Below are 16,137 nucleotides of genomic sequence, written 5' to 3' on the forward strand. Positions count from 1 at the left end.
GTACACTTGTTCTCAACTATCCTACCTGATTAAATAAAGGTGAAATGTATATATATGTTTAATTGTACACTAAGTGTAGACGTAAGAAGATCATGAATGGAATATATTTTATTTGAGGTTTCTGACAATCCCCTTTGTAAAGCAAGAAGCCACGTCATTTCCGGGTACGCAGTCCCCAAACAGAATGCTGTTAAGCTTTTAAAAGAGCCTGTGTGGCTCTCCTCTTGAAAAGCAAAGCCTGGTTTTCACAGGAGAGGAGAGCAAGCAGGACAGGGACAGGACAGAGCTGTTAAGCTTTTAAAAGAGCCTGTGTGCCTCTCCTCTTGAAAAGCAAAGCCTGATTTTCACAGGAGAGGAGAGCAAGCAGGACAAGGACAGGACAGAGCTGTTAAGCTTTTAAAAGAGCCTGTGTGGCTCTCGTCTTGAAAAGCAAAGCCTGGTTTTCACAGGAGAGGAGAGCAAGCAGGACAAGGACAGGACAGAGCTGTTAAGCTTTTAAAAGAGCCTGTGTGCCTCTCCTCTTGAAAAGCAAAGCCTGGTTTTCACAGGAGAGGAGAGCAAGCAGGACAAGGACAGGACAGAGGTGTTAAGCTTTTAAAAGAGCCTGTGTGGCTCTCCTCTTGAAAAGCAAAGCCTGGTTTTCACAGGAGAGGAGAGCAAGCAGGACAAGGACAGGACAGAGCTGTTAAGCTTTTAAAAGAGCCTGTGTGGCTCTCCTCTTGAAAAGCAAAGCCTGGTTTTCACAGGAGAGGAGAGCAAGCAGGACAGGACAGAGCTGTTAAGCTTTTAAAAGAGCCTGTGTGGCTCTCCTCTTGAAAAGCAAAGCCTGGTTTTCACAGGAGAGGAGAGCAAGCAGGACAGGACAGAGCTGTTAAGCTTTTAAAAGAGCCTGTGTGGCTCTCCTCTTGAAAAGCAAAGCCTGGTTTTCACAGGAGAGGAGAGCAAGCAGGACAAGGACAGGACAGAGCTGTTAAGCTTTTAAAAGAGCCCGTGTGGCTCTCCTCTTGAAAAGCATAGCCTGGTTTTCACAGGAGAGGAGATCAAGCAGGACAAGGACAGGACAGAGCTGTTTGTTTGAGACTATGCGGACAGTACAGTGCACTACAGTAGAGGGAGCTCAGGACTCGTGAGGAGACAAACAATGCTGCAATGCCCAGGTTTCTGTACTGTGTATTAGTGCACAACCCAATGAACATTTGTTTCCTGTAGCTGTGTCTATTGGTTGTACTCATTCTGTCATGGAAGGTGGCAGTATTGTGGGCTGGCAGACAGTGAACTGATAAGAAAATTGTAAATAAGAAATGCTCTTCAAATACACAAGCTCATGAATCAGGCACAAGCTCATGAATCAGGCACAAACACTCAAATACTGGGGTAAGTGTATCATCATAATTGCCTGTGATAGCATCGTTGAAGTCAGTCAACTATTTCAATGATTTTCACCACCTACTCTATTGTTGGAAATGTTCAAGTGTCCCACATCTTGGCCAGCGTGTTCAAGTTATCTATGGGATGTATTACACCCCAATGTTCTCTTACGGATGGATCCAAATGTGATGCATGGATGACGCATGGAGGCCTCATACTTGCAGGAATAATCTGTCAGAAAAAGATTTTCAGTGATTCTTCTCTGTGTCCCGTCTGCTGTGGAGTGATGTTTTGACAGGGTTGGGAATCCTGCCACACATGAAGAAATCTAACTAATATTTGTGGATCTGAAAGATGGTCTGTTAGCTGTTGTTTGGTATGGTGTGTCTTCTGGTGGCTTCACTAACAGATCTTTAGATCAACTATATGGATGTCAATTACTACAGGTGTCTTCATTAACTGTCCATTACAGACTCATCAGTGCCATATACTGTATGATTCATGGGCTTAAACATCTCAACTTCAATCAAAGCAAGTGTATTACTGAATCTGCAATTACACAGTTCAAAGGATTGCATTGAATTCCTCAGTACTTTTTCACAGTAGAATGGTCAGACTGCCAGATTTTGACAGAATACACATTTTCTTCGCTATTAATTTGCAACAGCGGATGAAATTATGCTAAATACACTTGAGTTTATTTAAAATGGCAGGCTTTCAGATTGAGACTTATTGAAGCAAAAAAACATCCAGATGCTCAAGTAAAATGTTGTCATGTATTCATCTATTTTTCACATTGTTCCCTGTGGCAAGGAGGGAAGTCCTACATTTAGTGGTTTTGAGTCGGTTTAGTCACTAATGTTTTGCTCTGACCTTGTATTCCAGCTTGTTTTTGTTGAAAAAACATGTTGCCTTTAAAATTGTGTTAGTCATCTATTTGTACGTTAATTAAAACCTTATAATTTTCAGTCTATTGAATATGTGAACAATGATTATTTGTTTTTTCATGTGTTGTGAGCAATGTGTTTAATTGAGTTCATTAGAAAATGCTGTTTGTTGTGATCTGAATACTAGGAGGTAAAAGACACAGGCATTGCTCTCTCACACCTTAAGTAGGCTATAGCATTTGAGGGTGATGGTGTTTAGATGGCACCTTATGCTATTGCACACAATTTCAGCTATATTCCAGTGTACAAATAACATGAATTTAGCAATATGAGACTGTGATACTGTTATTTTTCTTGCTTCTGTTGCCTAATTGAGGGGCAATCATTCTGAAGGCTTGAGATGAATAGACTCTCAATGCTGGACATTACCACTGCAGGGGCCATGGATTGAAGTATAAAAATATGGCCTACTAACCATTCATTTGAAATAATTGCTTGTTTTCCACCACCAATTCTGTTCCCCTGTGATGCTATTATTAAAGCAATTATGTCAACACAACCAAGCTGACGATGGAAGTCATTGTCTTTCTTGTCAAGTTGATGATCTTTCTTTCCTCCATTCCTCTGTTATTAATTGGTGTTCATCATCCTCTTTCTGTCTTCAGTTTGCTCTTCTTTTGTCATAGCCACACGCACACACACACACACACACACACACACACACACACACACACACACACACACACACACACACACACACACACACACACACACACATTTGCACACACAGACATGTACCATGCATCATCTCAGGAGGTGTGGCAGTTGTATCAAAGGATAAAGGGGTCAACAACTTCTCTCACAAGTAATGAGAAACAAATCAACTCACAGGATTTGTTGTCCCTCTAATTCAACTTTTTTGTGATAGATAACATTGTCAACATTAGCATTTAACAAGTTTATGAAACTGTTTAGTTTATAGATTCTTTATAAAATGGTAATTAGCTGTTATACCACATTGTTATTTTGGTCCTTGCCAAAGAGTGAAGTTATTTTACCAGTTAATGTCCTGATACCTCCTGAACTACCTCTGCTGCCCTCTCCGAGACAGTCAGGTCAGTCCTGTTGGCTCTTCTTCCCTCGCTCTTTCCTTCCCTCCATCTCTTTCAATGTCGCTCTCTCTCCCTCTCCCTTCCTCTCTTTCTGACAAGCCAGACCAGTGGAGCAAGGCCTCCTCTCATACAGAACGGGTAAATGTTGCACATTACACTCAATTATTACTTTACGGTTTCCACATTCTGACCTACTGACGCTTTACACTCAATTATTTATTTACTGTTTCCCCGTTCTGACCTACTGACACTTTAGGTCATAAAAATGCAATACTGTAAGAGAGAACGATTTTGAAAGAAAGAAGAGAAGCTTGTAATTTTAATTTTATTAGAAATGTGATTTTGTATTTTTTTAAATGGACATGCTCCACACACTTCATTACTTTTCAATAGGTTTTACAAATACGTAGTCAGATAGCCAGGCACTGTTTATTTTTTGTTTACATTTTTCCCTTTTTAGATTTGTCAAGACATAAAAGCGGACATCATCAATCTATTTAATAACGTACAATAACTTGCCATTTCATTTGGTCATTTGGTTATTTTAATAATACAGAGGTTAATGGAAAAACAGTGTTGAGTTCACATCACAAATGACCTCACAATATAAAATAAAATGAACTAAAGGACTGTTCAGTTTTACAGAAACCACTTCTGATGTATTTATTCAGAGAACTGATGGCGGCTGAAAGGACTACTGGATCCTTTGGCATTTTGTCTTGAGTAGATTCCTTTCTGTAGCTTGAGGTCATTTAGTATACTAGTATATTGCTGAAGCATTTTGCAAACCAGGACACAGTCCTCAGAGATTATTTTTATTTTTATGAATTAGTCTACTGTTTTACCACATAAAACCACTGTTTTACCCATTATAGATGTCATCTTGGGTGCATGACTACTGTGTGGCATACTCCCCTGGGGATACTTTACTCCCCATTTAATGGATTTGGATCTGTACAACTTAGCTGTACCTTTGTGTGACCGGTAGGATAGCTGCTGGAAATGGATGGGGGTCATCGATGGTATCTCACTATAGGGCCTCTTGCAGCCTGAGAGACTAGTTTTCCAAAAAAAATGTGTTACAATCCCTACCATGGATAGTATTGGATGTTCCGTTATTGGACTCCTTTATGGGAACTTTGTAATATTTAGAATAGCCATGGAGTAGTCTTGGTGACTCGGAACAATTGGTTATCAATATACAGTTTATCGATGACGAGATAAACTACGCCGTTCTGCAATTTCCTTTGGGAACTGATCATTCATGCCTATTTTTGTGCCAGTGAGTGAGTCTTCCATCTAGGCTTTTAACATTTATTTTATTTTGGAAGAATGCAAATTTGGCAATGATTAGGTGCTTATATCTCTGTCCTCTCTGTCCTAAACGGTGTACATGTTAGAGTTTGATTTTGTTAACAGTATCGCCTGGGATCTGTAGCTCTTCAAGACATAATTATTTCATCACACTTCCAGGATCTTCACCCTCTTTGTCTTTGATACCAGTAAGTACCAGATTTGCTCTCATAGATCTCGTCTGTATTTCAAGTAAGGCTCGTCTCAGAAACATGTTCTCCTTTTTAAGTTCTTTAACGTCCGTTTCAATTGTATTGACCGTACCTTTTAGCTTGTTTGTTTCTTTCTCCAATGTCGCAGCTTTTTCGTCACTGATCTCGAAGCTCCCCTTCAATTGCTTTATATCTTTACTGACTAGTTCAAGTGTGCCCAGTTTATCGTTTATCGACTTTAGCAAGTCGGTTTCTACACTTACCATTCCCAGTGGTGAAAAGCATAAATCGTATGTGTCCATCAAGGAGTCTCATATTCTTTTGGGGATTGGTACTCCATGCTTACTCTCCGACATGTTTTGGTGTTGATTGTATTGGTGATATTGTTCAATACATTTCTCTTTCTGTATCTGTTGTTATCCAGATTGAAGGTTATTGCCCATGAGAACAGTATGTGGAGTGAAGAGCTAATATTTAGTCAAATTTACAGATTTGTAATATTACGTTTTTATCTTGAGGCATTCTGCACCTCTGTGTTCAGTCCACCATGACACCTCTCTATTTGTACTGAGAGACTCTTTGTTTTAGTCTGGAGTTACAGTATTAAAGTGTGGGCAAAGTGGGCAGAGGACAGTGCTAGCCTTTGGTTAGCTGGTAACACAGATCAGGGCCTCACCTCACACAAAGAAACAAAGATCACTCACTAGACCTTCACCAGTTTGGAATTTACATATAATAGAAATGACACTGCAACAGAGTTTGAACGCATTCCAAATATTTTTTTTACAACACAACACAGGATGTTCAAACTGGCATGCTCAAAATCAGTAATGACCATATTATTTTTTTGTCAACATCATTATAATTTTTTGGGTCAACTCAATGAAGACAGGTAAGGCAAAAACAACAAAATGATGGCGTACAATTATCCTGCATTGTTGGAATGGTTTCTTTCATCCAGTATTTTCTTTTTAAACTGGAGTACCTTTAAAAAGACAACAAAAAAACAATTACGTAACTTAAAATCCTCCTTGAAATAAAAGACTGATTACTCTCATCCTGGTGGCTCTGCAACTTCCTGAAGCATTGAGAGCAATGTCCCTTACTGTTGAGAATACTGGCAGACTACAACCTTGCATGGCATACACCTGAACAGATTCTTTCAATTGGATTGCATGTCAGTCCGGTCGGCTCAAGATAAGATAAGGAGAGAGAGAGAGAGAGAGAGAGAGAGAGAGAGAGAGAGAGAGAGAGAGAGAGAGAGAGAGAGAGAGAGAGAGAGAGAAGCCTCATCCCGCATCATATCCTCTCCGGTCTCTGCCAGGGGGGAAGTGTTGGCCTTGTCTGTCATGGCCGACAAGATGGAGCATCACCATTATACTGTATCTGTTCTGTTGGGCCCTTGAGGGTCCCTCTCTGCATCTCTGTGTGGTCTTCTCTATTTCCTTTATTATGACTATTCCCTGGGAAATCCTTTAGTGATCCTCACATCATGTCTCATGTCCATTTTCTTCCTCTATTTCCCATTTCATTCCAGTGCATAAGAATATTTTCACCCGCCATGAGGTGACCATCCAGAACAACGACGACGGCCTTCCTCTCCTAGATGACATGGTTGCTGTAGCTGATGTATGTCTGCTTTGTGGCGAAAGCTGAAAGAGAAGAAGAAGCGAACAACACAGAGAAGGCCAGCGGTACGTCACAGTTACTACAGTAATGTATACACTGGGCAAAAGAAGTAGTGTTCACCTCCTATCCCCTGTCTGTCTACTGGGTAATAAGGCTTCGACCATCCAGTTGTCTCCCCAGACCTCCACCTCCTATCCCCTGTCTGTCTACTGGGTAATAAGACTTTGACCATCCAGTTGTCTCCCCAGTCCTCCACCTCCTATCCCATGTCTGTCTACTGGGTAATAAGGCTTTGACCATCCAGTTGTCTCCCCAGACCTCCACCTCCTATCCCCTGTCTGTCTACTGGGTAATAAGACTTTGACCATCCAGTTGTCTCCCCAGACCTCCATCTCCTATCCCCTGTCTGTCTACTGGGTAATAAGGCTTCGACCATCCAGTTGTTTCCCCAGACCTCCACCTCCTATCCCCTGTCTGTCTACTAGGTAATAAGGCTTCGACCATCCAGTTGTTTCCCCAGACCTCCACCTCCTATCCCCTGTCTGTCTACTGGGTAATAAGGCTTTGACCATCCAGTTGTTTCCCCAGACCTCCCCCTCCTATCCCCTGTCTGTCTACTGGGTAATAAGGCTTTGACCATCCAGTTGTTTCCCCAGACCTCCACCTCCTATCCCCTGTCTGTCTACTGGGTAATAAGGCTTTGACCATCCAGTTGTTTCCCCAGACCTCCCCCTCCTATCCCCTGTCTGTCTACTGGGTAATAAGGCATTGTTTTGTTTTTTTACCTTTATTTAACTAGGCAAGTCAGTTAAATTATTTACGGGCGACCCCGGCCAAACCTTAACATGGGCGACACTGGGTCAATTGTGCACCGCCCAATCACGGCCATTTGTGATACAGCCTGGAATCAAACCAGGGTCTGTAGTGACGCCTGCTTGCACTGAGATGCACTGCCTTAGACCGCTGCGTCACTCGGGAGCCCCCCACTTAGATGGGATGTGGATCCAACCAGGTCTATACGGAATGGGTCTAGATGGCCCAGGACAAGGATCAGATGCTGGTTATTGATTCTCTGTCTTCACTCTTCTCATTTATTGTGTTACTCTGTGGCTTAATGTAGCTGTTGTTTTTTAGGATATAGGCCTGTAGGTCGATGTTCTGTAACGCATGTCCATGCTCAGCATCCTTATAGACATCTTTTATCAAATATTTACAATGTTGCATTCTATATAAACACAAGTATATTGTCCACAATGTATTTTTGGGGAACAATATCCCCACATCACTGTAGTTTTGTTTATTGGTGGAAGAAATATTGCAGGGACTAAATAATCCCCAAAATACTGTAGGTCTCAGGGAACATTGAATCACATTGACATGCGTGCGTCATTAAGATTTGTCCACAAATAGGTATTCTATCTCTGTTGACAGACTGACTCAGACCTCTCTTTTCTTTTCTCTGGGAGGTAAGCCAGTCAGGTGTGTGACTCTTTTGGCCATCACCTGAGTAATTTCTGCTGAGTCAATGGTTGAAGTAATTATTTACCACAATTGTATAAAGCCTGAGTCTGTCCCAGAAACCACTAAGCATTTTGATTGCTATTGAAATTAGAGTGAGATGGACTTAGACAGCGAGAATTTCAGCTGGTTCAGAAAGGAAAGTCATTTGCCTCTCAATTAATTACACATGGCTTTGACCACTTTGAACAGTGCCACAAATCTGAGCCAAACAGTGACAATAGGAAACGTAGATTCCTGATCACCATATTGAGCACAAGTGTTTATCTGTGAGGATCAGCTCAGTGCATTGAAATGAGAAAATAAAACATGGTTGTTGTAGACAGTGTATAACAAGAATTTAAATGGATCTAATACGTTAAATGAAACACAATAGGTCCATTATAATAAGGTAGCTAATGTAATAGTACTGATGCCCTTCTTTGAGACCTACACACAGTGGAGAATTTGAGCATATCAGGGAATGTTTTAAGATCTCCCCCAACTCACAAACAGACTTAAAATGAAAAAAAATGGCAGCCAATTTCCTACATCCATTGAAATGCAAAATAACAACGGCATGAGGTGGCTTGTAAATAATGAACTGGATACTGTGCTTTTTACCTTCTACCTCTTAGACCAAATTATTTATGTGATTTACAGCACCTGAAGGACTAAATTAATCTTAGAAACATTAAACACAAACACAAGGATCCACTCAGCTAATTCTAGCATGTACAGTATATAGCATACATACTGTAAGTCTTCACCTTTTAACTCACCTTGTGTTTCCAGGCTCTCAGACAGCTCGGTCTTGGCCTCTCCATTGGGACGTAGGCTGGCCTTGGGGTTGAACTTGTTGGACATGGTGGTGGCAGTGACCATGGCCTTAAGGCTGCGTGTGCGTTTGGGCACGTTCTGCTCCGGGCGCCTGAGGATCACGTAGACCTTGGGCAAGTAGAGCATCCCCAGAGAGACAGAGGCACTCAGACTCACGGAGATGGTCAGCGTGGTGGTCTGGATGTACATCTGTAAAGTAATGTCAAGGAGATTGAGTTAGACATATGGCTCAACATTATTTTAAGGGTAAGGATGGGGTTAGGGTTAATGTAACCGCCATCTGGAATCTGCTGGCTCTATTCCCTTCCCAAAGGCAATTTAGAGCACTAAGTATGGACAGCTATTACCACACTCCTAGAGGTCTTCACGGATCCACCTGTACCCGAATACCCTCGCCATTTTGGACCCGTGAAGGCCTCTATTCTACATGTTCATCCCTGGTGGTTTACTATAGATGTTAATGTTCATCCCTGGTGGTTTACTGTAGATGTTAATGTTCATCCCTGGTGGTTTACTGTAGATGTTAATGTTCATCCCTGGTGGTTTACTGTAGATGTTAATGTTCATCCCTGGTGGTTTACTATATATGTTAATGTTCATCCCTGGTGGTTTACTGTAGATGTTAATGTTCATCCCTGGTGGTTTAATGTAGATGTTAATGTTCATCCCTGGTGGTTTACTGTAGATGTTAATGTTCATCCCTGGTGGTTTACTGTAGATGTTAATGTTCATCCCTGGTGGTTTACCATAGATGTTAATGTTCATCCCTGGTGGTTTACTATAGATGTTAATGTTCATCCCTGGTGGTTTACTATAGATGTTAATGTTCAACCCTGGTGGTTTACTGTAGATGTTAATGTTCATCCCTGGTGGTTTACTGTAGATGTTAATGTTCATCCCTGGTGGTTTAATCTAGATGTTAATGTTCATCCCTGGTGGTTTACTGTAGATGTTAATGTTCATCCCTGGTGGTTTACTGTAGATGTTAATGTTCATCCCTGATGGTTTACTATAGATGTTAATGTTCATCCCTGGTGGTTTACTGAAGATGTTAATGTTCATCCCTGGTGGTTTACTGTAGATGTTAATGTTCATCCCTGGTGGTTTACTGTAGATGTTAATGTTCATCCCTGGTGGTTTACTGTAGATGTTAATGTTCATCCCTGGTGGTTTACTATAGATGTTAATGTTCATCCCTGGTGGTTTACTGTAGATGTTAATGTTCATCCCTGGTGGTTTACTGTAGATGTTAATGTTCATCCCTGGTGGTTTACTATAGATGTTAATGTTCATCCCTGGTGGTTTACTGTAGATGTTAATGTTCATCCCTGGTGGTTTACTATAGATGTTAATGTTCATCCCTGGTGGTTTACTGTAGATGTTAATGTTCATCCCTGGTGGTTTACTGTAGATGTTAATGTTCATCCCTGGTGGTTTACTATAGATGTTAATGTTCATCCCTGGTGGTTTACTATAGATGTTAATGTTCATCCTTGGTGGTTTACTATAGATGTTAATGTTCATCCCTGGTGGTTTACTATAGATGTTAATGTTCATCCCTGGTGGTTTACTATAGTTGTTAATGTTCATCCCTGGTGGTTTACTGTAGATGTTAATGTTCATCCCTGGTGGTTTACTGTAGATGTTAATGTTCATCCCTGGTGGTTTACTGTAGATGTTAATGTTCATCCCTGGTGGTTTACTGTAGATGTTAATGTTCATCCCTGGTGGTTTACTATAGATGTTAATGTTCATCCCTGGTGGTTTACTATAGATGTTAATGTTCATCCTTGGTGGTTTACTATAGATGTTAATGTTCATCCCTGGTGGTTTACTATAGATGTTAATGTTCATCCCTGGTGGTTTACTATAGATGTTAATGTTCATCCCTGGTGGTTTACTATAGATGTCAATGTTCATCCCTGGTGGTTTACTGTAGATGTTAATGTTCATCCCTGGTGGTTTACTGTAGATGTTAATGTTCATCCCTGGTGGTTTACTGTAGATGTTAATGTTCACGTCAAGCCTTGTTGACTACTGGGGTTTAAATACTTCTGTCAGTTTGTCCTTGGCGTATGTCATTCATGAAGAGATGGACAAGGTTTGTGAAGGACAGAACTGAGATCATTGAATACATGTCAAAAGCCTTGCTCCTCACCAATGTTATTGTGGATAAGAGCGTCTGCCAAATGACTTAAATGTAAATGTGTAAGAAGCTCATCTAGAACATATAAACCATGTATGTGGCGTATCACTATGATTAGTTACAATGCACATTAGACAAGTAAATTATTACTTAAGGTAATTTGTTGGTAGGAGGGCAGAGCACAAAGGCTAGTCCATAACACTGTTTATTAAATCAACATACTTTCTTCATAAGACCCCACCCTACTCCCCACCACCACAGTGCATCAGACCAAGACACTTTTGTTGCATTTTTTGCAGTGCTAGTTTTAACATGGAACTCACGGCAATTTCAAAACACCAGTCTATTTTGACTCCATACATGCTACTCTATACAAAGGAAACAACCTCATGAAATATTTATCCATGGCTGAACATTGTGAATCACAAGGGAGGGCCTTGCTGATCAGCAGTCTAACTCACTCCACTTGAAGTGTTTGCTAAGCAGAGCTGTGTTAATTAGGCTAGCTTATTGAGAACATTAAAGGGGAGGGACAGGCTTGCAGGAATTGTAATGTCTACATTGTTACAAATACTGATCACACGACCTGATCAGGGGAAAGTAATTCAAGTTTGGGATGATATAAAATGATATAGACCAAGGTGAATCTACAGCATGATACTGTATGACCCAACCCAAAACAAACATAAATCCTGTAAATATTGGATTTGACTGAGAGATCACCATTATAATAAAAATCTACTTGGTTTGACCAGACCTTTCTCTCTAACCAGCTATCTAACCCAGAAAATAAAATCCCTGCTGTTGTTTCATCAACATAGTGTACCTTCCCCAGACGTTACCCTCTGCTAGTGGGTCTGTGTTGTTATTCTCTCTCTCTCTCTCATAGGGGATGGTGGATGCAGGGTTGAAGGAGCAGAAGCCAGCGGTGGTAGTCTCTCACAGACATTGACTATCCCTTTGAGCATGGTTAAGATATTAATTACACTTTGGATGGTGTATCAATACACCCAGTCACAACAAAGATACAGGCTTCCTTTCAAAATCAGTTGCCGGAGAGGAAGGAAAGCGCTCATGGATTTCACCATGAGGCCAATGGTGACTTTAAAACAGTTACAGAGTTTAATGGCTGTGATAGGAGAAAACTGAGGATGGATCAACAACAATGTAGTTACTCCACAATACTGAACTAAAGACAGGGTGAAAAGAAGGTTGCCTGAACAGAATAAAAAATATTCCAGAACATGCAACCTGTTTGCAATAAGGCACTACAATAAAACTGCAAAACAGGGCAAATACAACACAACACATGACTACCACTCTTCATATTTTCAGGCATGGTGGTGGCTGTGTCATGTTATGGGTTTGCTTGTCATCAGCAAGGACTAGGGAGTTTTTTTTGTTGATAAAAATAAATGGAATAGGCTAAGCACAGGCAAAATCCTGAAGGAAAACCGAGTTCAGTTTGCTTTAGAGCAGACACCCTGAGACAAATTCTCATTCTCATTTCGTCTTGAAAATCTATGGCAAGATCTAGCAATGATCAACAAACAATTTGACTGAGCTTCAAGATTTTTAATAAGAATAATGTGCAAATATTGTACAATCCAGGTGTGCAAAGCTCTTAGAGACTTAACCAGAAAGATTCACCGCTGTAATGTCTGCCAAGGGTGATTCTAACATGTATTGACCTAGAGGTGTGAATACTTATGTAAATTCGATATTTCTGTATTTCATTATCAATACATTTGCAAAGATCTCTAAAAACGTGTTTTCACCTTGTCATTATGTGGTATTGGGTGTGTGAGTAAATACAAATATTTAATCCATTTTGAATTCAGGTTGTAACACAACAAAATGTAGATTAAATGAAGTATGAAAACGTTCTGAAGCCACTGTATTTTAGCACCATATTAACACCATGCTAGTACAATGCTTGGTTGAGTAGTTTACATCTGTAAGTCTAGAATTATCCAATGTGATTACTACTGTGTGAAGTCACTGAGTACTTGTGATCATTTGACTTCTGTGATCACTTTATTGTATTTGACTGGTTCATAACCCTAGTTCATTACCCTGGGTCATAACCCTGGCTCATAACCCTGGGTCATAACCCTGGTTAATAACCTTGGCTCATAACCCTAGTTCATTACCCTGGATCATAACCCTGGTTTATAACCTTGGCTCATAACCCTGGCTCATAACCCTGGGTCATAACCCTGGTTAATAACCTTGGCTCATAACCCTGGCTCATAACCCTGGGTCATAACCCTGGTTAATAACCTTGGCTCATAACCCTAGTTCATTACCCTGGATCATAACCCTGGTTTATAACCTTGGCTCATAACCCTAGTTCATTACCCTGGGTCATAACCCTGGTTCATAACCTTGGCTCATAACCCTGGCTCATAACCCTGGGTCATAACCCTGGGTCATAACCTTGGCTCATAACCCTGGGTCATAACCTTGGCTCATAACCCTGGCTCATAACCCTGGTTCATAACCCTAGTTCATTACCCTGGTTCATAACCCTGGCTTATAACCCTGGTTCATAACCCTAGTTCATTACCCTGGTTCATAACCTTGGCTCATAACCCTGGGTCATAACCCTGGGTCATAACCTTGGCTCATAACCCTGGCTTATAACCCTGGTTCATAACCCTGGTTCATAACCCTGGTTCATAACCTTGGCTCATAACCCTGGCTTATAACCCTGGTTCATAACTCTTCTTCTGTCACACCCTGATCTGTGCTTGTCTCCACACCCTCCAGGTGTCGTGTAGCTTCCCAATTATCCCCAGTGTATTTATATCTGTGTTCACTGTTTGTCTGTTGCCAGTACGTTTTGTCTATCAAGCCTACCAGCATTTTCCCCCTTGCTCTTGTTTTTTTTATTGTCTTCCTGTTTTCTAGTTTTCCCAGTTTTGACCATTCTGCCTGCACTGACCCTGAGCCTTGTCTGCCATTCTATACCTTGTCACACCGCCCTGGATTATTTACCTCTGCCTGCCCTGACCCTGAGACTGCATGCCGTTCTGTACCTTTTGACTCTGATCTGGATTACTGACCTCTGCATGCCCTTGACTTGTCGTTTTGCCTGCCCCTGTTCTGGTAATACACTTTTGTTACTTCAACACTGTCTGCATCTGGGTCTTCCCTAAAACGTGATAGGTCCAGGGTTCATAACCCTAGTTCATAACCCTGGTTCACAACTCTGTAACAGCTGATGTAACACTAATTGTTACGAATCCCTTTTGGCCCGACAGTCTAGGGGGGATGGTAATGAGACCCGTAACATAACTCATACAAATTCTAATATTGTCAAAAACTAAAAGTGAGAACGAAACAACTACGACAACTGAAATCTACCGTCAAACTCAGGGTTTATTGGAAAACACGGTAAATGGGGGGAGCAGGAAAAGGGGCTGAGCTGGACCCAAGGAAAGAAACAATAACTATTCAAAAACACCCCTGGGCTAGACTAGCCTACTTTAACAACAGCTAACTAACTAACCAAAAATACAGTGGGTGGTCTGCCCAGTTCTAACTAGTGTATTTAACAAAGTTTACCGACGGGTAGTGTATGCCCATGGGCGACTTGTCTTGGTTCCCCCTTTTCCCACCAGCAAACAAACAAACACCATAAACAAAAACAATACTCACAGGTGATGACAAAGTGCTATGGAGGTGCTCAAACAAAAGAGAGGTCAATACACAAAGAGAGAGTAAAACAGAGAGACCTACAGACATGTCATTTACAGAGAGGTTGAGCTCTAGAGCAAACAACTGACAGGATTTTTAAACCAAGGGAAAGGAACTGTGATAGGGTAGGAAACAGGAGGAGGTGTGTCTTCTGATTGATGATTGGATTGGTGACTGATTGGGGAGTGATGATTTTCACCTGTGAGGGGAGAAGGAGAGAAAAGAACACAGGATACACACACACACACAGGATACACACACAGGATACTGGTATCCGTAACACTGATGTTATAAATGTGTAATTTTGTTCACCTGGAAATTTCTACAAGAGATTTTCACGGATCCACCTGTACGTGATTACGTCCCTCCCTCCTCTCCCTTGCACTTTGTCAGTTCTGGATAATAAAGTAGTAAAATAATTGACTCGGATCAGATCTGGATTCGACCAGGTCTATATGGAACACGTCTAGTTGACCTCGGGTCGGTTCGGTCTGTATATTTATGCATATCGTGTCCGGAGGGGAAAGCATTTCAAATGTTAGGCCTCTAATTCCTGCTACTCTAGTAAACTGCATTGTAATTACACCCAGTTTGCATTCACCAGACATGGAGTCAACTGCAGCTGACTTTGAAGACAGGAATACTTCTATGTCCATCCCATGCATGCCATCCTCAAATGAAGCAAAACAGCTACTCACTGTTAATTATCTATGCATAGTCCCTTGACCCCAAACCACCTTGACTAACCTGTACCCCGGCACATTGACTCTGCACCGGTACCCCCTGTATATAGCCTCGTTATTGTTATGTAATTTTATTGTGATCCTTTTTTATGTACTTTAGTAAATATTTTCTTAACTCTATTTCTTGAACTGCATTGTTGTTTAAGGGCTTGTAAGTAAGCATTTCACATTAAGGTCTACAGATGTTATATTTGGCATATGTGACAAATAAAATAAAATCTGATTTGATTTGTTTCCTCGCACGACGCAACGCGGAGTGCCTGTATACAACCGTTAGCCGTGGTATATATATTGTATATTGGCCATATACCACAAACCCCTGAGGTGCCTTATTGCTCTTATAAACTAGTTTCCAACGTAATTAGAGCAGTAAAGATGAATGTTTTGCCATACCTGTGGTATACAGTCGGATATACCACAGCTGTCAACCAATCAGCATTCAGGGCTCGAACCACCCAGTTTATAATGCAGCGTTAAATATTAGAATACGATCACTGTAGAATCTGAATATTTGGATTATGGTTTGGCATTTCAGTTTTGTTAAATAAGCCTAAAATCAACTGTCCACCATAGGACTGTGAGTGTAAATCAGAGCAAAACCAGATAAAATCAACATTCCGACTGTGACTTGGCTCAGTAGACTGGCTGGATCATTAGCCTGTACTTCTTCCTAATCTGCCTCTGCCTCAGCACGTTCAGAGCAGCATA

At 41.1% G+C, this 16,137-nt stretch overlaps 1 protein-coding gene across 1 annotated transcript in view; it reads right to left on the minus strand.

Moving 5' to 3' along the window:
- Nucleotides 1–3,747: 3,747 nt before the first annotated feature.
- LOC135540338 (metabotropic glutamate receptor 4-like) overlaps nucleotides 3,748–16,137 on the minus strand; it is a 124,177-nt gene continuing 111,787 nt past the window's right edge. Inside the window, exons 8-9 of the mRNA XM_064966928.1 lie at nucleotides 8,781–9,027; nucleotides 3,748–6,524 (exon numbers count right to left, since the gene is read on the minus strand). Coding sequence (XP_064823000.1) covers nucleotides 6,475–6,524; nucleotides 8,781–9,027 — 297 coding nt within the window. The 3' untranslated portion in view covers nucleotides 3,748–6,474. The remainder of the gene's footprint in view (nucleotides 6,525–8,780; nucleotides 9,028–16,137) is intronic.

Source organism: Oncorhynchus masou, chromosome 5 (genome assembly GCF_036934945.1).
Source record: "Oncorhynchus masou masou isolate Uvic2021 chromosome 5, UVic_Omas_1.1, whole genome shotgun sequence".
In the NCBI taxonomy this organism is placed as follows: domain Eukaryota; kingdom Metazoa; phylum Chordata; class Actinopteri; order Salmoniformes; family Salmonidae; genus Oncorhynchus; species Oncorhynchus masou.